The 24,037-nt window shown below is 41.0% G+C and overlaps 1 protein-coding gene across 1 annotated transcript; it reads right to left on the reverse strand.

Moving 5' to 3' along the window:
- Nucleotides 1–220: 220 nt before the first annotated feature.
- LOC110463344 (sodium- and chloride-dependent glycine transporter 2-like) lies at nucleotides 221–18,535 on the reverse strand. Its single transcript, XM_021517855.1, has 13 exons — nucleotides 18,325–18,535; nucleotides 17,477–17,608; nucleotides 16,903–17,236; nucleotides 16,330–16,462; nucleotides 14,951–15,085; nucleotides 14,617–14,720; nucleotides 13,965–14,089; nucleotides 13,395–13,507; nucleotides 12,920–13,051; nucleotides 12,320–12,419; nucleotides 11,625–11,725; nucleotides 3,654–3,821; nucleotides 221–468 (listed from the first exon to the last, which is right to left on the reverse strand). The coding sequence occupies exons 1-13, from the start codon at nucleotides 18,533–18,535 to the stop codon at nucleotides 331–333; spliced, it is 1,926 nt and encodes a 641-aa protein (XP_021373530.1). The 3' UTR covers nucleotides 221–330.
- Between the last annotated feature and the right edge of the window lie 5,502 nt (nucleotides 18,536–24,037).

The raw sequence follows: 24,037 nt of genomic DNA on the forward strand, positions 1-24,037 counted from the left end.
CGGGGCCAGACACTACCTTCGTTATGATAGGACTCGTAAACCAGCTTGCCGGTCTTGTTGTTAGGACCCCATTCCTTGTTCGGCTTCAACAACACTTTCAGTCTCTGTAATAGCAAAAGGCAAACATTGGTTGTTTATATACTGAACTTCCTGTATGTGTCGAGGTTGAGTGTTTTATCTAATTGGTTGTTTATATACTGAACTTCCTGTACCTTTCACACTCTAGTTGTGCAGCTTACATTCGTCACTGCAGATTGTATGTTGTTGATTTGCCAGTTTATTGTCAACAGTTTAACAAACAACCGTATGATGTTTACAATACAAGATATGTTAGTGTCGTTCCCCAAAAAGGTTGGTCTTGACCCGGGTCCAGACACTACCTTCGTTATGATAGGACTCGTAAACCAGCTTGCCGGTCTTGTTGTTAGGACCCCATTCCTTGTTCGGCTTCAACAACACTTTCAGTCTCTGTAATAGCAAAAGGCAAACATTGGTTGTTTATATACTGAACTTCCTGTATGTGTCGAGGTTGAGTGTTTTATCTAATTGGTTGTTTATATACTGAACTTCCTGTATGTGTCGAGGTTGAGTGTTTTATCTAATTGGTTGTTTATATACTGAACTTCCTGTATGTGTCGAGGTTGAGTGTTTTATCTAATTGGTTGTTTATATACTGAACTTCCTGTATGTGTCAAGGTAGATTGTTGTGTTTTATCTAATTGGTTGTTTATATACTGAACTTCCTGTATGAGTCAAGGTTGATTGTTGTGTTTTATCTAATTGGTTGTTTATATACTGAACTTCCTGTATGTGTCAAGTTTGATTGTTGTGTTTTATCTAATTGGTTGTTAATATACTGAACTTCCTGTATGTGTCAAGGTAGATTGTTGTGTTTTATCTAATTGGTTGTTTATATACTGAACTTCCTGTATGAGTCAAGGTTGATTGTTGTGTTTTATCTAATTGGTTGTTTATATACTGAACTTCCTGTATGTGTCAAGGTTGATTGTTGTGTTTTATCTAATTGGTTGTTTATATACTGAACTTCCTGTATGTGTCAAGGTTGATCGTTGTGCTTTATCTAATTGGTTGTTTATATACTGAACTTCTTGTATGTGTCAAGGTTGATTGTTTTGTTTTATCTAATTGGTTGTTTATATATTGAACTTCCTGTATGTGTCAAGGTTGATTGTTGTGTTTTATCTAATTGGTTGTTTATATACTGAACTTCCTGTATGTGTCAAGGTTGAGTGTTTTATCTAATTGGTTGTTTATATACTGAACTTCCTGTATGTGTCAATATTGAGTGTTTTATCTAATTGGTTGTTTATATACTGAACTTCCTGTATGTGTCAAGGTTGATTGTTGTGTTTGATCTAATTGGTTTTTGTTAATGGTATTTGTTTAATGTATTTACGATAGTAGGCTAAATATGATAACGAACCATCATATGATTAAACATTTAGAATAAGGCCGTCACCATGGAAGGCCACAGTTTTTTGTTTCAAAGCAATGTGACCTTTCTATGTAGCCCGGCCAATGTTCGAATAAAGATTATATTTTTATACTGACCTATATGTATGCTTCAAACCGTTTATTTCATATCGTAATCAAGCGAAATGTGCTGACTACTTCGTCTTAGTTTATTATACTGCTTGAGATGGTATGAAAAATGTATGAATAACCATGATTTGAAGTAAGATCACGTATGCTTACCTAGGATTGAGACCTTACAGTTCTTGAGAATCAATGAAGAACCATGATTTGAAGTAAGATCACGTATTCTTACCTTGGATTGAGACCTTATAGTTCTTGAGAATCCATTAAGAACCATGATTTGAAGTAAGATCACGTATGCTTACCTTGGATTGAGACCTTACAGTTCTTGAGAATCCATTAAGAACCATGATTTGAAGTAAGATCACGTATGCTTACCTTGGATTGAGACCTTATATTTCTTGAGAATTAATGAAGAATGCTTACCTTGGATTGAGACCTTACAGATCTTGAGAATCAATGAAGAACCATGATTTGAAGTAAGATCACGTATGCTTACCTTGGATTGAGACCTTACAGATCTTGAGAATCAATGTAGAACCATGATTTGAAATAAGATCACGTATGCTTACCTTGGATTGAGACCTTACAGTTCTTGAGAATCCATGAAGAACCATGATTTGAAGTAAGATCACGTATGCTTACCTTGGATCGAGACATTACAGATCTTGAGAATCCATGAAGAACCATGATTTGAAGTAAGATCACGTATGCTTACCTTAGATTGAGACCTTACAGATCTTGAGAATCAATGTAGAGCCATGATTTGAAATAAGATCACGTATGCTTACCTTGGATTGAGACATTACAGATTTTAAGAATCAATGAAGAACCATGATTTGAAGTAAAATCACGTATGCTTACCTTGGATTGAGACCTTACAGTTCTTGAGAATCAATGAAGAACCATGATTTGAAGTAGGATCACGTATGCTTACCTTGGATTGAGACCTTACAGATCTTGAGAATCCATGAAAAACCATGACTTAAAGTAAGATCACGTATGCTTACCTTGGATTGAGACCTTATATTTCTTGAGAATCAATGAAGAATGCTTACATTGGATTGAGACCTTATAGTTCTTAAGAATCAATGAAGAACCATGATTTGAAGTAAGATCACGTATGCTTACCTTAGATTGAGACCTTATATTTCTTGTGAATCAATGAAGAATGCTTACATTGGATTGAGACCTTACAGATCTTTAGAATCCATGAAGAACCATGATTTGAAGTAGGATCACGTATGCTTACCTTGGATTGAGACATTACAGATTTTAAGAATCAATGAAGAACCATGATTTGAAGTAAGATCACGTATGCCTACCTTGGATTGAGACATTATAGTTCTTGAGAATCAATGAAGAATGCCTACCTTGGATTGAGACCTTACAGATCTTGAGAATCCATGAAGAACCATGAATTGAAGTAAGACCACGTATGCCTACCTTGGATTGAGACCTTACAGTTCTTGAGAATCAATGAAGAATGCTTACCTTGGATTGAGACATTATATTTCTTGAGAATCAATGAAGAATGCTTACCTTGGATTGAGACTTTACATTTCTTGAGAATCAATGAGGAATGCTTACCTTGGATTGAGACCTTACAGTTCTTGAGAATCAATGAAGAACCATGACCTTGGATTGAGACCTTACATTTCTTGAGAATCAATGAAGAATGCTTACCTTGGATTGAGACCTTACAGATCTTGAGAATCCATGAAGAGCCATGACTTGAAGTAAGATCACGTTTGCTTACCTTGGATTGAGACCTCACAGTTCTTGAGAATCCTTGAAGAGCCATCACACGATGGAGAATCACGCAACGCATGCTTACCTTGGATTGAGACATCACAGTTCTTGAGAATCCATGAAGAACCATCACACGAAGTAGGATCACGTATGCTTACCTTGGATTGAGACATCACAGTTGTTAAGAATCCATTAAGCGCCGTCATCCGAAGGAGGATCACGTATGCTTACCTTGGATTGAGACATCACAGTTGTTAAGAATCCATTAAGCGCCGTCATCCGAAGGAGGATCACGTATATATCGATGAAGAGCTGTGGCTTTAAGAACGATCAGGTTTGCTTACCGTTGATAGCGATCCCGATGTACTGTAGAGTCCATGAAGTGCCAGTATTGGGAGCGGAATTACGGACAACAAACCTATCATCACTCCGAGGGTTTGGGCATATTTAGGAAACTCATATCCATTGTGTACTGGTGACTTGAAAGCGAGAGTGGTTCCCAGCAGCGCGATCTACGGATTAGATTAACCATAAACACCAATAAAGGTATGCATATTGAACACAATTGGCAGAAATTGTAGTTTCAGGAACGTTTCCACATTTATATAGTCATAGTCATATCTGTTGAAGGGTCGATTATGCATAGTGACAGGTACAATGGTAATGATACTGGTTTCCTCATGATGGTAGGGAGAAACCCTATGCAAATATGTTTAATATATTGTATATACGATAATACCAACAGAAATATATTTCCCATTTAATCTGAATAGACATTATTATATTGTGCACAGTCTATCAATAGTCTCAAGGCACGATGTGGAAAAAGGAGGCGGCAATTTGTATAAGAAACACCCACACATCGTACAAGCGTCCGTAGAATTAAGTACATGTATCGACGCGCAGTAACTTAACAATAAGACATTAACATATAACATTATAAACAGGCAATACATATAGACAAATAACACTTAATTAATGTAACAGCTATTGTGACGGTTCAGTAATATGCTGTTACCTACTTGTGTAAACAGACATAATGACGTGATCATGACCTGGTGATAACTTACCAGCATGGATATAGGGGAGACAACACACCACGATACCCGGATCACGACCTGGTGATAACTTACCAGCATGGATATAGGGGAGACAACACACCACGATACCCGGATCACGACCTGGTGATAACTTACCAGCATGGATATAGGGGAGACAACACACCACGATACCCGGATCACGACCTGGTGATAACTTACCAGCATGGATATAGGGGAGACAACACACCACGATACCCGGATCACGACCTGGTGATAACTTACCAGCATGGATATAGGGGAGACAACACACCACGATACCCGGATCACGACCTGGTGATAACTTACCAGCATGGATATAGGGGAGACAACACACCACGATACCCGGATCACGACCTGGTGATAACTTACCAGCATGGATATAGGGGAGACAACACACCACGATACCCGGATCACGACCTGGTGATAACTTACCAGCATGGATATAGGGGAGACAACACACCACGATACCCGGATCACGACCTGGTGATAACTTACCAGCATGGATATAGGGGAGACAACACACCACGATACCCGGATCACGACCTGGTGATAACTTACCAGCATGGATATAGGGGAGACAACACACCACGATACCCGGATCACGACCTGGTGATAACTTACCAGCATGGATATAGGGGAGACAACACACCACGATACCCGGATCACGACCTGGTGATAACTTACCAGCATGGATATAGGGGAGACAACACACCACGATACCCGGATCACGACCTGGTGATAACTTACCAGCATGGATATAGGGGAGACAACACACCACGATACCCGGATCACGACCTGGTGATAACTTACCAGCATGGATATAGGGGAGACAACACACCACGATACCCGGATCACGACCTGGTGATAACTTACCAGCATGGATATAGGGGAGACAACACACCACGATACCCGGATCACGACCTGGTGATAACTTACCAGCATGGATATAGGGGAGACAACACACCACGATACCCGGATCACGACCTGGTGATAACTTACCAGCATGGATATAGGGGAGACAACACACCACGATACCCGGATCACGACCTGGTGATAACTTACCAGCATGGATATAGGGGAGACAACACACCACGATACCCGGATCACGACCTGGTGATAACTTACCAGCATGGATATAGGGGAGACAACACACCACGATACCCGGATCACGACCTGGTGATAACTTACCAGCATGGATATAGGGGAGACAACACACCACGATACCCGGATCACGACCTGGTGATAACTTACCAGCATGGATATAGGGGAGACAACACACCACGATACCCGGATCACGACCTGGTGATAACTTACCAGCATGGATATAGGGGAGACAACACACCACGATACCCGGATCACGACCTGGTGATAACTTACCAGCATGGATATAGGGGAGACAACACACCACGATACCCGGATCACGACCTGGTGATAACTTACCAGCATGGATATAGGGGAGACAACACACCACGATACCCGGATCACGACCTGGTGATAACTTACCAGCATGGATATAGGGGAGACAACACACCACGATACCCGGATCACGACCTGGTGATAACTTACCAGCATGGATATAGGGGAGACAACACACCACGATACCCGGATCACGACCTGGTGATAACTTACCAGCATGGATATAGGGGAGACAACACACCACGATACCCGGATCACGACCTGGTGATAACTTACCAGCATGGATATAGGGGAGACAACACACCACGATACCCGGATCACGACCTGGTGATAACTTACCAGCATGGATATAGGGGAGACAACACACCACGATACCCGGATCACGACCTGGTGATAACTTACCAGCATGGATATAGGGGAGACAACACACCACGATACCCGGATCACGACCTGGTGATAACTTACCAGCATGGATATAGGGGAGACAACACACCACGATACCCGGATCACGACCTGGTGATAACTTACCAGCATGGATATAGGGGAGACAACACACCACGATACCCGGATCACGACCTGGTGATAACTTACCAGCATGGATATAGGGGAGACAACACACCACGATACCCGGATCACGACCTGGTGATAACTTACCAGCATGGATATAGGGGAGACAACACACCACGATACCCGGATCACGACCTGGTGATAACTTACCAGCATGGATATAGGGGAGACAACACACCACGATACCCGGATCACGACCTGGTGATAACTTACCAGCATGGATATAGGGGAGACAACACACCACGATACCCGGATCACGACCTGGTGATAACTTACCAGCATGGATATAGGGGAGACAACACACCACGATACCCGGATCACGACCTGGTGATAACTTACCAGCATGGATATAGGGGAGACAACACACCACGATACCCGGATCACGACCTGGTGATAACTTACCAGCATGGATATAGGGGAGACAACACACCACGATACCCGGATCACGACCTGGTGATAACTTACCAGCATGGATATAGGGGAGACAACACACCACGATACCCGGATCACGACCTGGTGATAACTTACCAGCATGGATATAGGGGAGACAACACACCACGATACCCGGATCACGACCTGGTGATAACTTACCAGCATGGATATAGGGGAGACAACACACCACGATACCCGGATCACGACCTGGTGATAACTTACCAGCATGGATATAGGGGAGACAACACACCACGATACCCGGATCACGACCTGGTGATAACTTACCAGCATGGATATAGGGGAGACAACACACCACGATACCCGGATCACGACCTGGTGATAACTTACCAGCATGGATATAGGGGAGACAACACACCACGATACCCGGATCACGACCTGGTGATAACTTACCAGCATGGATATAGGGGAGACAACACACCACGATACCCGGATCACGACCTGGTGATAACTTACCAGCATGGATATAGGGGAGACAACACACCACGATACCCGGATCACGACCTGGTGATAACTTACCAGCATGGATATAGGGGAGACAACACACCACGATACCCGGATCACGACCTGGTGATAACTTACCAGCATGGATATAGGGGAGACAACACACCACGATACCCGGATCACGACCTGGTGATAACTTACCAGCATGGATATAGGGGAGACAACACACCACGATACCCGGATCACGACCTGGTGATAACTTACCAGCATGGATATAGGGGAGACAACACACCACGATACCCGGATCACGACCTGGTGATAACTTACCAGCATGGATATAGGGGAGACAACACACCACGATACCCGGATCACGACCTGGTGATAACTTACCAGCATGGATATAGGGGAGACAACACACCACGATACCCGGATCACGACCTGGTGATAACTTACCAGCATGGATATAGGGGAGACAACACACCACGATACCCGGATCACGACCTGGTGATAACTTACCAGCATGGATATAGGGGAGACAACACACCACGATACCCGGATCACGACCTGGTGATAACTTACCAGCATGGATATAGGGGAGACAACACACCACGATACCCGGATCACGACCTGGTGATAACTTACCAGCATGGATATAGGGGAGACAACACACCACGATACCCGGATCACGACCTGGTGATAACTTACCAGCATGGATATAGGGGAGACAACACACCACGATACCCGGATCACGACCTGGTGATAACTTACCAGCATGGATATAGGGGAGACAACACACCACGATACCCGGATCACGACCTGGTGATAACTTACCAGCATGGATATAGGGGAGACAACACACCACGATACCCGGATCACGACCTGGTGATAACTTACCAGCATGGATATAGGGGAGACAACACACCACGATACCCGGATCACGACCTGGTGATAACTTACCAGCATGGATATAGGGGAGACAACACACCACGATACCCGGATCACGACCTGGTGATAACTTACCAGCATGGATATAGGGGAGACAACACACCACGATACCCGGATCACGACCTGGTGATAACTTACCAGCATGGATATAGGGGAGACAACACACCACGATACCCGGATCACGACCTGGTGATAACTTACCAGCATGGATATAGGGGAGACAACACACCACGATACCCGGATCACGACCTGGTGATAACTTACCAGCATGGATATAGGGGAGACAACACACCACGATACCCGGATCACGACCTGGTGATAACTTACCAGCATGGATATAGGGGAGACAACACACCACGATACCCGGATCACGACCTGGTGATAACTTACCAGCATGGATATAGGGGAGACAACACACCACGATACCCGGATCACGACCTGGTGATAACTTACCAGCATGGATATAGGGGAGACAACACACCACGATACCCGGATCACGACCTGGTGATAACTTACCAGCATGGATATAGGGGAGACAACACACCACGATACCCGGATCACGACCTGGTGATAACTTACCAGCATGGATATAGGGGAGACAACACACCACGATACCCGGATCACGACCTGGTGATAACTTACCAGCATGGATATAGGGGAGACAACACACCACGATACCCGGATCACGACCTGGTGATAACTTACCAGCATGGATATAGGGGAGACAACACACCACGATACCCGGATCACGACCTGGTGATAACTTACCAGCATGGATATAGGGGAGACAACACACCACGATACCCGGATCACGACCTGGTGATAACTTACCAGCATGGATATAGGGGAGACAACACACCACGATACCCGGATCACGACCTGGTGATAACTTACCAGCATGGATATAGGGGAGACAACACACCACGATACCCGGATCACGACCTGGTGATAACTTACCAGCATGGATATAGGGGAGACAACACACCACGATACCCGGATCACGACCTGGTGATAACTTACCAGCATGGATATAGGGGAGACAACACACCACGATACCCGGATCACGACCTGGTGATAACTTACCAGCATGGATATAGGGGAGACAACACACCACGATACCCGGATCACGACCTGGTGATAACTTACCAGCATGGATATAGGGGAGACAACACACCACGATACCCGGATCACGACCTGGTGATAACTTACCAGCATGGATATAGGGGAGACAACACACCACGATACCCGGATCACGACCTGGTGATAACTTACCAGCATGGATATAGGGGAGACAACACACCACGATACCCGGATCACGACCTGGTGATAACTTACCAGCATGGATATAGGGGAGACAACACACCACGATACCCGGATCACGACCTGGTGATAACTTACCAGCATGGATATAGGGGAGACAACACACCACGATACCCGGATCACGACCTGGTGATAACTTACCAGCATGGATATAGGGGAGACAACACACCACGATACCCGGATCACGACCTGGTGATAACTTACCAGCATGGATATAGGGGAGACAACACACCACGATACCCGGATCACGACCTGGTGATAACTTACCAGCATGGATATAGGGGAGACAACACACCACGATACCCGGATCACGACCTGGTGATAACTTACCAGCATGGATATAGGGGAGACAACACACCACGATACCCGGATCACGACCTGGTGATAACTTACCAGCATGGATATAGGGGAGACAACACACCACGATACCCGGATCACGACCTGGTGATAACTTACCAGCATGGATATAGGGGAGACAACACACCACGATACCCGGATCACGACCTGGTGATAACTTACCAGCATGGATATAGGGGAGACAACACACCACGATACCCGGATCACGACCTGGTGATAACTTACCAGCATGGATATAGGGGAGACAACACACCACGATACCCGGATCACGACCTGGTGATAACTTACCAGCATGGATATAGGGGAGACAACACACCACGATACCCGGATCACGACCTGGTGATAACTTACCAGCATGGATATAGGGGAGACAACACACCACGATACCCGGATCACGACCTGGTGATAACTTACCAGCATGGATATAGGGGAGACAACACACCACGATACCCGGATCACGACCTGGTGATAACTTACCAGCATGGATATAGGGGAGACAACACACCACGATACCCGGATCACGACCTGGTGATAACTTACCAGCATGGATATAGGGGAGACAACACACCACGATACCCGGATCACGACCTGGTGATAACTTACCAGCATGGATATAGGGGAGACAACACACCACGATACCCGGATCACGACCTGGTGATAACTTACCAGCATGGATATAGGGGAGACAACACACCACGATACCCGGATCACGACCTGGTGATAACTTACCAGCATGGATATAGGGGAGACAACACACCACGATACCCGGATCACGACCTGGTGATAACTTACCAGCATGGATATAGGGGAGACAACACACCACGATACCCGGATCACGACCTGGTGATAACTTACCAGCATGGATATAGGGGAGACAACACACCACGATACCCGGATCACGACCTGGTGATAACTTACCAGCATGGATATAGGGGAGACAACACACCACGATACCCGGATCACGACCTGGTGATAACTTACCAGCATGGATATAGGGGAGACAACACACCACGATACCCGGATCACGACCTGGTGATAACTTACCAGCATGGATATAGGGGAGACAACACACCACGATACCCGGATCACGACCTGGTGATAACTTACCAGCATGGATATAGGGGAGACAACACACCACGATACCCGGATCACGACCTGGTGATAACTTACCAGCATGGATATAGGGGAGACAACACACCACGATACCCGGATCACGACCTGGTGATAACTTACCAGCATGGATATAGGGGAGACAACACACCACGATACCCGGATCACGACCTGGTGATAACTTACCAGCATGGATATAGGGGAGACAACACACCACGATACCCGGATCACGACCTGGTGATAACTTACCAGCATGGATATAGGGGAGACAACACACCACGATACCCGGATCACGACCTGGTGATAACTTACCAGCATGGATATAGGGGAGACAACACACCACGATACCCGGATCACGACCTGGTGATAACTTACCAGCATGGATATAGGGGAGACAACACACCACGATACCCGGATCACGACCTGGTGATAACTTACCAGCATGGATATAGGGGAGACAACACACCACGATACCCGGATCACGACCTGGTGATAACTTACCAGCATGGATATAGGGGAGACAACACACCACGATACCCGGATCACGACCTGGTGATAACTTACCAGCATGGATATAGGGGAGACAACACACCACGATACCCGGATCACGACCTGGTGATAACTTACCAGCATGGATATAGGGGAGACAATACACCACGATACCCGGATCACGGGATGTACGCTCCGCCCTGTCATTATCTGGATGTCACGACTGAACCGCTCGGCTCCTGTAATTAATCATCAGCCATCATTCATAAAAACACAACAGTGCACACCAGGCAAAAGCAAAGTATCTATTCAATGTTTGGTAGAATATACTTGATATGTTAGTGACTAATGGATGTCAATTAAGCATTATAAATATATACTTTATTTATTTTACAACAATTATGAAACAAGTTTTACAACTTATATAAATCAATCTTGCTGGTCCGAATGTTAGCGCGCGAGGGTTTTGATGTGGGAGGAAACCGGAGTACCCAGAGAAAACCCACGTTGTTGGGCAGGTGACCCCATACGTTTTCACGTCCGATCGGGGAATCGAACCCCGGCCGCCTTGGTGAAGGCAAGTGCGCTATCCACAGCGCCACCCGGAGCCCCATTAAGTATTACATAATTACATTGATATATTTCATTCTCATCCTGATAGATAGATTAGTTGATACATGTTGATGTTTGTTGATGATTTAAGTGCTTTTCATTTAAACATCAGATCATAATAAAAAGTATGTATCGCCGGTAGGACTTACCTGTAACTACAAGATCATAATGATTATACCGTAGAGCACTGATATTATACCAAAAGACTGCGTAGGACTCACCATAGAACCAGCCGACCACGAGGCACTCAAAGAAGGCGATGAGAAAGAAGCAGTAGGCGGTAGCGTACCAGTCCACTAATACGAATATGTACATTCCCGCCTACAACCAGTCCTTATAAAACTGACAGTGTGCATAGGTGAATATTATATACAAATTAAAACGTATGACCGACACGAAAAATTATATCAATTATACTATATATATAAAGCGTTCGTTCATTGGTAAACTGATGTTAATAAGGACCTTATTCATACCCGATTAATATAAGTGTCCTGTTATGGTGATGCCACTGGTTGTACTATTTCATATACACGCCAAATAAAAGCAGCTCAACGCTTAAAGAAACGTTTCATTTTTACTTAACTCCAAGTTTGAAACTTATCTTTCACAGATAGTTTGATTTCTTATCCGTTGCACAAACCCTTGCTATATTAGAAGCAAGTAAGACAGGTTAATGGAGCAGTATTTTTACATAATTAATACCATTTACATAATTAATACCATTTACATTATTAAACCCAACTCATATTACCTCATACATGAAGCACTTATTTATAACATTAACTGGCATTCTTTTATTTTGGTCTTCTTTTACTTACCGGGGTAGCAAATACAAGGCTGAGTAGGAAGAAGAAGCAGAATACCGCTAACAGGATTAGGTTCTTCCTATTCCCCAGGGTCCCGGGGTAAATATCACGTAAACCTCCCAATACCGTCTCCAGCTGAGCAAACTAGGGTACAAAGATACATCTCACAGAGACTATACGATAATCATAAAAAACGTATATACCTACAGCAATGAATACTGTTGTTGTGAGGACAGTCTTATAATTTTATACATTTCAATTTACATAATTGGAAAACAGTGTAAAATCATTAAAATTCATCTTATTTAATTTAAATATATTATACATGTGAAGTGGTTAACGATAAAGCTTCCATCCAATTTCAATTCAACATAAATTTGTTATTGATTTACAATTTTAAAGCTATTTGTATTTTTAGAATGTATAAATATAAATGTACTGGTTGTATGTTACCTTATAGTTTGTCGTTGTAAAGCGTAAGAAATACCTGACTGTCGAGACCGACCGCGATAAGCATGACAAAGAAGAGCACTGCCCACAGGTTGGGGAGGGGCAGACGCGATATGGCCTCGGGATATACTTGGAATACAAGGCCAGGCCCTGAGAAGGCAATATGGTTTTAGTCATCTGTCATGGGAGGAGAAAGTTATACAAACGCACTTAAGAATTAACAGACAAAAATAGCGTTAAATGTTGTTACTGTCATTTACTGATAACACGATATATGAACACTGATTACACCAAGGACCTAAGACACACACCATTAATTACAGGATTAAGATTAATAGATTCAGTATGACACATATTCGTGGTTGGTTTTGTAAAAGAACAACATTAAGCTCTAGCTGACATATCTTTAATCATATCAAATCCATGGATATATTACATTTAAAGTTCTTGGAACCCAGCATAACTATGTTACTGTCACGATAACTAAGTTTACTCATGAACCCTTAAAGACACATTCGAACTCTTCCAATTCAAAGGTTTGAATAGTTCATTATGAAATTTTAAGGGTGAATGAGTTAATGCGACACGAGTTTATTATAACGTTTACCTGACTCCGCGACCTCTTCTATGGTCATACCAGACTCGTGGGCCAGAAACCCCAGGATACTGAACACCACGAACCCACAAAAGAAATTGCTGAAGGTGTCTATGAATGCGATCAGTGCAGCATCGCTGTAAATAAACGGATTACTCCAGGGATTATATTAAACAAATAACGCTAGCTTACACAGGAAAGCGGCACTTATTATTGTTATAGTCAACGTAGTTATATCAATACCAAAGTCAGCCTACATTGGCATAATACCGAGCTCCATGGTTTTTGACGCTAGTCCTTTTTTTAGATAAATATTATATCTTTAACAGTCTCAAAACAATTAATTAATCAAAATGTTACTGAAAACTTGGTATCAGCTATCCTGGCTCTAGGACTTACTTGGTATATATGATATCAGCTATCCTGGCTCTAGGACTTACTTGGTATCAGCTATCCTGGCTCTAGGACTTACTTGGTATCATCTTTTCTGGCTCTAGGACTTACTTGGTATCAGCTATCCTGGCTCTAGGACTTACTTGGTATCAGCTATCCTGGCTCAAGGACTTGCTTGGTATCAGCTATTGTGGCTCTAGGACTTACTTGGTATCAGTTATCCTGGCTCTAGGACTTACTTGGTATCAGCTATCCTGGCTCTAGGACTTACTTGAAGCATTTGTTGCTGAACTTGTTGTAGCTAGCCATGGTGATGACTCCTCCCCAGGCAGGACCCAGCGAGAAAAATACCTGCAGAGCCGCCTCGAACCACACCTTATAAAATGTCATTGGTTGATGTAATGGCTTATCAGTCTGGAAAGTCTTCTTAGAGATTTTATTCAACAGGAGAAAATTTGGCATATATGCTCTTTTGTGAAAATGATGTACTTCAACGTCCATTGAAACGTTATTATCGACAAGTAACAGCGAAATCTGCAGAAATAATTATATTTCTCATAAAGTGGTAAATGTTAATCATTATCCGATTCGCTAGTTATGCTTACCTGAAAATTTGAGAGCCTGGAGAAATCTGGCTTTATAAAGTACATGACACCGGCGAGGGATCCTTCTAGTGTGAGACTACGGGCCAGTAACACCAACAGGAGGAGGTAGGGCAGAATGGCTGTCACGTACGCCACCTGGCAGATCAAACATATACAGTTTATAATTAGTAGGTAGTTTATAGTTAGTACGTACTTTATAATTAGTACGCAGCGAATGTTTTTGCTGGGGTTTTTAACACTAGCATTCTGTATAGTAGGCCACGCTATTGTTTTCTACACCTAACAATATTCAAATATCAATTATTTTTTTTCATTTCAAAATATGTTATTAATTCAATTGATTCAATGGGAATTGGGCAACAGGCTATGCCTATACAAGCCCTCTCCCTTGGGTTACATACATTTCAAACAATAACATAATTATAATTTAGACATTAACATATTAGCACTGGTTTGGAACATTAAATAGTACTTAATACTTAATAGTCTCTATCTATCTCTGAACTAAGCAAAGTAAAAAAATAAAAAATAGAATTACTGAGATAAAACAAATATATTTGTTATTTTTTCTTCACATAGTAACCAGTATATATAAATATATATTTCTAAATGGAAAGCCATGTGTGTATACTCATTTGTAAATAATCAAATTTTATAAATTTTACAACATATATTATTATCAAAAACTGGAACCTTCATTCAATACAGTAAATATTAAATAATATTAGTTGAATAATTTGTAACACCAACAAGTCCTCCATCACCACTCCTTCTCCAGATAACAATAATAACTGGGCAGCACTAAAATATCCATACACACCAACACTGTGTGCTCACCCAGTCATTGACAATCCAGAGCAGGAGCCGTGTTAAAGGAGTATTCATATAGACATGTATACATACACATTGGGACTATAATTAACAGTTATTTCAAAACCTGTTAGTAGACTCAAATATCAATAGTTCGTTAGAAAGTATAAACCTTACATCTTGTCAACAGAGCAGTGTTTTGTATCACTCTATCTTTTCCTAGAGTTTGCTTTTTTATTTTTGAATAAGGCCTCATTCTTACAGAGTGAAGACAAAATATTAGACACAATAGTTAAGGTGATTTTGACCTTGACCCTGTCCGTAACAACCTAAAGAACCAGCTTTTCCAGTTTTGCTCATTCTTGACTGTTGTTTAAAATTTTATCAAATCCTCTCAGAAATGAAATTGATAGAGTGATGACTAAACCCTTAATACTTTTTTAATACCAGGTATATAGTCTCGACAATTCTTATTATTTCTTATGAAATATCTCTCAGTTTTGAACACTTTCAAAACAAATGGAGAGATAGGTCACTCGGGAGCTATTTGTGTGCCTTATCTGACCTACCTTACCGGCGGATCGTACTCCCCTCACCAAACACAGGAACGTGATGGCGGCAGCCAGGAAGATGGTCAGCACCAGATGCCACTGTGGACTTCCGATCTGGTCAATTCCAGAAGATATTCCCAGGATACCGTACCTACCGACGGGGAAACAGGTATTGTGTCAATCTATCAGGTGTTATAGAAAATGTTCGTGACAAAATAAGCAGGAAGCAAAGTATTGTAAAGGTCTTATAATACAAAAGTATTATATCGAGAAAAAATACCTACAAATAAATATCCAATGGGTATCAACAGAAAGCATGCGAGGTACTTGGAATATTTTGATATCGGTGATAAATGGAATCGATGAAAATATTTTCTACAGCCGTTGCTGTTTCTGTTGGGATATTTACGGCAAAAACTGGTAGTTTTATGTAAAGTTCGCGGAGAGTTTTTGTTCCGAATTAAATGGATCAAAACCAGTCTCTATTTGAACAAGATGATTTTGGATTCATGATATGTTATTCTATGCACTTTCCAAACTAATGTTAACTCTTTTGAATAACTCCGATAGATTTGAATAAGTTAACCGTACCTCCAAAACTCAGTAGCGGCCGTCTGAAAGACTTGTGACGTGTTAAGTGTCGAATTGACAGCACCATCTGTATGCAACTGTGTCAGGTTGGGGAACGTCGTCTGATTTATCACTGATGTATAAGATATGTTCTGATTGGTCAGTGACAGATTGTTATGGTTGGATGATTTAGAGCGAATAACCACACAGTTGTCGGAGTTCCAGTCATTGTCACACGAGGCCCAAGGCTGGGTCGGGTAGAAGGAGTAGAACAGATAACACAAGACCCAGGCCACCACTAGGTTGTAATACCATGTCACGATGAAGGACATGATTACCATGCAGAAACCCAAACCTGAAAAATATAGGTATTGAATATATATTTTCATTTCATTTCACAAAATACCCTGGCTACATCATCAATATAGATATCAATATATTTGTTATCATGTCTGGAACACCGGTACAGATTTACACATTCCTCATCATACACATTGAATTCATGTTCGACATCTGCCATGTCAGATACTTTTATTACAAAATCCGCGATAGTTTCATCTGATTAATTTGCAACATGTTTGTACGCAGCTCTCACCTTTGAACAGAGGACAGATACACCATACCACCAGAGGACTTTTTCCAGAAAACTGTCCCAGGCCTAACTCCATGTAGTACAAGGGGAATCCACACACAACCACGAAGAAGAAGAACGGTATCAAAAATGCACCTAAACACAAGTCATAGAGTAGATTTGTAATTGGTATATTTCATATCCAGATAATATAACTAATAGCGTCTTTTAACACTAGAATACGGACTCAGCAAGGTAAGAAAATAGTTTGAATTTTAGATTATCGTTTAAGACATCTAATAATCATTTCAAAGCAAAACAATCGACAAAAATGTGGGATTAATCTCAGAAATAGAATGAAAGGAATACAACTATCCCAGAAGATAATCTTAACAAAAATAAATAGTTATTACCATAAGAACAAATTACCATTAGGTTATTTAGAGAAGTGTCAACAACAAGGTAGTTATCTTCTAATCAGTAGATTCATTTTGACACCAAAACAATGTTTTCTGATGAAACCATGCATAAAGTCCTTACAAAGGAGTTTTAATGCATACCATGCTGAAGGAGTAAAGCTATGATCAGCCGAATAATAGAAATATACAAAGAGTTGTGGCATGCCTCATTTAATCACCTCTGCCGTTCCTCATACAGAGGTAAGGCATGACACGTATTACGTACCTCCTCCGTTCCTCATACAGAGGTGAGGAATGACCCGTATTACGTACCTCCTCCGTTCCTCATACAGAGGTGAGGAATGACACGTATTACGTACCTCCTCCGTTCATCATACAGAGGTGAGGAATGACACGTTTTACGTACCTTCTCCGTTCCTCATACAGAGGTGAGGAATGACACGTATTACGTACCTCCTCCGTTCCTCATACAGAGGTAAGGAAATCGCCAGAGAACTCCGAGTCCAACTGAGTAGCCAATCAGAGACAAGAGGTATTCGGTCTTCCTTGCCCAAACTTCACGTGTGACTTCCCTCTGACTGCTACAGCCCTGACCGTCATTGTTCTTGCTAGCAGACTGCAAAGGTATGATTTCTACGGAGTGTTTTGCTGTGCCTGAGTCCATGTTTCTGTGAAAATTAAAGTAAGGATAATAACAACAATAATATCAAAAATCATGAACTTCCTGAGCATGCACAGTCGGCGGTTTGTGACCATGTAGAGCTGGTGCTGAATTGTTCTGGTCAAGTTCACTGTCATTAAATTATTTCACACTTTATTTCCAACAATATGCGGAAATCCGCATTCCTACAGTGTATTTCATAATCTAGAAAAAATCGTAGGTACAAAGAAAGATAAATCTAGGAGTGTTGTAGGTACCACCTACAAAACATAACTTTAGTGGAGATTACAGCCGATCAGAATAAATGGCTTTTCAACATTGCGGCCTCTAGTTCGGTTATGGAGACGGGTCAATGTCAACAAAGAAGATACCAATTTCTTATAAGGTGTGTTCAGAGTTCTTACACTGAAATAGCCGCTGACGGATGAGGTTATGATGGTAACCATAAATCTTGTCTACATTATATCGATCCAGCCAAATTTTGGTAAAATCTCACCATTCCTGAAGAAGAATTTTAACACTGTACCCCATATGATCTCTCTTATTGGTTCCGTCCCACTGCCACCAGTGGGGGAGCCTACACCCTCCGTTTATACAAAATTGAATCCCCCTTACCCAAGGCAGCTCTAGACAAAATTGAATTAAAATCTTCGTACGGAAAAATATTAATGATTTTAAGGTTAATTCATTTCACTCTATTGTGCCCGCACTCTGTCTCCATGGCGTCCACACTCTCTTTTCAAACAAAATTGAATCTATTTTGCCCTATGATATTCCAGGCCAAAGGTAGTAAAAGGCCGTTCAACGACGGGTGACAGAGGCCGCGCAACGGCGTAAGTCAACTGGTCCTTTTGACCAGGTGAGCAAAAACTACTCATCAACGTACTTATCAAAGACACTGCTATCTAGAACTAAATCATCAAAGTACTGAACAACGACACTGCTATCTAGAACTGAATCAGTAACGTACTGAACAACGACACTGCTATCTAGAACTAAATCATTGGAGTATATAATGTCAAAATGGCTGGGCAACCAGCAAAACCAACGAAAAAAACGATCTGTAAAGGGATTTCTGTGAAGGTTTTAAACTAAAACAATGTCTAGGTTTTTTTGCAAGCAGGTAATACATACTTTTAACTGACAAAGAAACAACGCATACGATGCTTTAACTGTCGACATAGATGCATCTCCGAGTCTGGTCTGGTTATCGGTAATTATTCATAAATGATTGACCTGATATATTCATCCCACCCTGAAAGTAAATATTCGTTTCAGCATAGTCTATTACTGCCCTTTGTCATACATAACCTTCCACAGATTCCATCACTATCTGAATTATTTCAATACCAATCGCCGTGTGGAAACATACAAAAGTACAGTAATCACCGACCACCACATCTTTCTAAAGACGACCATCTATTTTTTCTTGATACAGTCGGGAACATGTCAAAAGGAGCAAAAGTATGAACCGTCCGTGACTCTCCTGAGGAGTAAAATGGCAGAAAAAATGCTTCTCAGAGTTATTACAAATTCTGCTGTGTACAAGCCCCCTAAAATTACGTACTTGCCAGAAATACATATTACCTAGAAAGTTTCAACAACACCATGAACATTTTTTGCAGGACAAAAGAATCAGTGACAGTCAATACCTGGCAAGATTTCAACTTGCAGTCTGTCACTTGAATAAGAATATTGACAGACTCTTCACCTCAGTTTGGAACCACCGTAGGGCGGAGGCACCACGTCGTAGATAAGGAAAGAAAAATTATAAAGCACCAACCTATCATTACAGGGTTTCTATTTGGGAGAGATTTATCAACAATATCTTAAGTGATTTATCATTTACTCTTTGGGTCAACTGTCAAATGTGGATAGCAATGAACTTAATTTACCCATTACAAGGAAAGAGGTTGAAGATGCTGTCTTTCGAGCGAAACTTCATAAAGCAGCGATATATATATTCTATTCAGAGCTCAGTTTTACGTAACCCAGCGTGCATAGACCTTTTATTTGATATCTTAACATTTTGTTTTGTTAACGGTCAAGGTCCAGATATTTGGGGACATACTATTATAAACCCTATAATGAAGGCAGGGAAAGATCCAATGTCACCATTAAGTTACAGGGGGATTTATTTGATATCTATGTCACAGGACACTTTCTAACTAAAAACTCCACAGGTCCTGTTGGTTCGAGTCGAAATTTATTGATGACCGGAGTCTCATGCCGAGTCATACAGAAAAAAACCTTCCGAGACTGTCAAGGTCCGGTAAAATCATGTCCATGTAGTAGTCACTGGCCTGGACATCGTCCAGAGACTTTTTACAGATGCTTTAGACCATGTGGCTCCCATTAAAGAAATTCGCCTAAAACAACGCACTGAACCCTGGATGACCTCTGAAATACTTGACCACATATCTGAAAGGGTCTCATGGACTATATAAAATCTCAAACGTCGAAAGGCTTATTCAATGGTGTGGTCTTGTTAGACCTACAAAAAGCTTTCGATACAGTAAATCATTCTATATTGTGTGACAAATTAAAGTTTATTGGTGTCGAGTCCTGCAGCTGGTTTAAACTTATTTAGAAAGTAGATCTCGACTAGTCAGTGTTAATGGGGTACACTCGTCAGTTGGTAATGTCAACTGCGGGATTCCTCAATGAAGTTTATTGGGACCACTTTTAGTTTTGGTGTACATTAATGACATGAAAATAGGTATTGAAAATTCATGTAAATTACTTCTCTATGCGGATGACAGTGCTATTATATTTTCACATAAATGCCCTGAAACAATTCCATCTAAAATCACCTTGGTTTTGGAATCCTGTCATGATTGGCTTGTTGACAATAAATTATCATTATATCTGGGAAAAACAGAATGTATCCTTTTTGGTCCAAAAAGAAAATTAATTCAAACACTCAAGGATAAATTTCAGGTTTCTTGCAAAGGTCAAATATATATTCTCATTCGGCTGTAAAATACCTTGGGGTGATGATTGACAGATTTTTATCTAGAGAAGAAATTGTCTCCAATGTCATACAAAAAATCAATCAAAGACTAAAATTCCTTTACAGAAATAGTAACTGCCTATCCCAAAAAACACGAAAAACTCTATGTTCAGGTCTCGTACAATGTCATTTCGATTATGCCTGTTCATCCTGGTATGAGGGTCTTTCTAAATTATATAAAAAAAATACAAATAACCCAAAATAAAAATGGTTCGTTTCATCCTTAACTGAAACAACAGGACAAGAATAACATGTACTGAATGAACTACAAAAAAATAGTATGCTCAATGTAGAGGGAAGAGTTCGTCAACTTCGTTTAAATCATGCATTTAACATCTACATGATTTTTTTCGCTTGGTGTATTACTAGTTTTTTACTACTCTTACTCAAACTTGCGTGCTTTCTTACAAACTCACACCCTAATTTACATATAACTCATCAACAACACCAAATACGGACACATAGAGACGACCACGACACAACACAGGTAGGACACATCCCTGAGCTATTTGGGTTATTTGATTTTTTTTTATATAATTTAGAATGGTTTTAGAAAAAAATAGGAGTTGTCTTGATCATCAGTACATTTTATATTCTATTTTAGATAATAGGAAAATTAGGAAACAATCTACTTTTGTCTGCTTTGTCGATATGAAAAAGGCATTTGATTGTGATAGACTTGATTTTTTATGGATTAAAATGCAACATTTTGGTATCCATGCCAACTACTTACCAGCCATACAATCCTTGTACCATGATATCCAATCAAGGGTAAAGATTAACTGTAAACTTACAGAGGCATTTGAAGTAAAACAAGGTTTGAAACAGACAGAGATGTAAAGTCTCCCAACAATTTTTTCATTATATATAAATGATCTGGCCTCTGATATTAAATCACTAGGTAAAGGTGTCAACTTTTTTATATCGGTTTGTCGTCGGAGGTCGATGATGCCCTGGTATTCATACTTCTGTATGCGGATGATATAGCACTTATCGCACCAGATGAGGAGTCGATGCAACATATGTTGGACAAGCTTGATAGTTGGTGTAAAAAGTGGAAATTAGGCATGCTCGAGAACTGTGTTATGAAGTGTATTGTAAGCGGTATGTATCCCTAGTAGAACCAGTGCTATTGTATGGTACTGGAATCTGGGGTCTGAATAAATATAGAGAAGTTGCTATGGTTCAAAATAAGCATGCAGGTATCTTTTTGGTGCTGCTAGAAATGCAAGTAATGTGGGTTGGAATTCATGTGAAGTTAACCAATTAACTGAAGTTTTTAGATTTTATTTACGTAAAAAGAATTACGATGAGAGCGGACTACTGCAGACAATTCATAAATGGTCATGTTCTATTAGAAAATCCTGGGACTCTCTGGTCTGATAGCGGAGAAAAATGTAAGTGAAGATGATAAGTGGCAGTTGTCTCTGTGGGATGACACAAACAATGTAAATGGTAATAAACTGCGTACAGATAGAACTTACAAGTATGAGCTTGTCACTAGCAATTATGTAAAATCTGTTCATCTCAGAAGATTTTTTTTATTTCACTTTAGATGTGGTTCTTCACCCCTTGAAATTGAAAAAGCTAGGCATGCCCGACCCGTGATTCCTGTCAATAATAGGTATGTGAATTGTGCAATAATGATGTAGAAAACGAGTATCATTTTTTAATGAATGTATATTTTATGATGATCTTAGATCTGTAATTTTAACGAAGCAAACAATGTGTATGCATTTTTCAATGATATGAACAAATTTGAACAGTTAAGATATGTGATGTGGGAACCAGTTCTCCAAAAAACACTAGCTACCCAACTATGTTTCTCCCATATTAAATTATGTATTATAATTAGATGTGCAGGTATGGGGTGGGGGATATATAATTTGTCGGTAGGGATAGGCCCAACCAGTCTTGTATATATATATTACCCTGTTGTGGTACATAGTAGTATATATATGTAAATTATAGTTCTGCTACTAGTAAAAAAAGAAAAAAGAAAAACAATACCAAGCACAATTGTTTTTATAAAGACTGGTTAATAACATTACATGTCTGAAGATAGTAAATAGTGTGATTGTTCTTATAACGTGTCTAATAAGTCATTTTGGCGAGACACATTTTATATTCAAAGGTATATGTATTGTGATTTTATGAATACTATGTGTTTGACACGAAAATAAAATATTTGAACTTGAACTTGTAAAATCATACGTTCCTCTAAGTACTTATACCTAGAGTAACAACTAAATGGTACGCTGGAACTGGCCGTGCTGAAACAAAACATTGAATATAATATATCCAAAATAGTACAAATTATGTTGTCATAAATAGGAATAGGGAATCGCTAAGTCAACCAGGTGCAGCAACCTCACATAATCCCGCGTTTTCATTACAATTGTCATCTTTAGTCAACCTCTACCTAACAAAGACATTTAGATCTAACAAAGACCCGTCTAGCACTTACCCTAACCAAGGCCTTCCTGCTACTG

Source organism: Mizuhopecten yessoensis, unplaced genomic scaffold (assembly GCF_002113885.1).
Source record: "Mizuhopecten yessoensis strain PY_sf001 unplaced genomic scaffold, ASM211388v2 scaffold10889, whole genome shotgun sequence".
Taxonomy (NCBI): Eukaryota; Metazoa; Mollusca; class Bivalvia; order Pectinida; family Pectinidae; genus Mizuhopecten; species Mizuhopecten yessoensis.

Coding starts and splice junctions, on each gene's coding strand:
- LOC110463344 (XM_021517855.1), bottom strand. CDS start 18,535: ATGGACTCAGGCACAGCAAAACACTCCGTAGAAATCATACCTTTGCAG. Junction 17,609..18,324: donor CTGTATGAGGAACGGAGGAG/GTACGTAATACG, acceptor ACTTGTGTTTAG/GTGCATTTTTGATACCGTTC. Junction 15,086..16,329: donor GAGTACGATCCGCCGGTAAG/GTAGGTCAGATA, acceptor TTGATCTGCCAG/GTGGCGTACGTGACAGCCAT.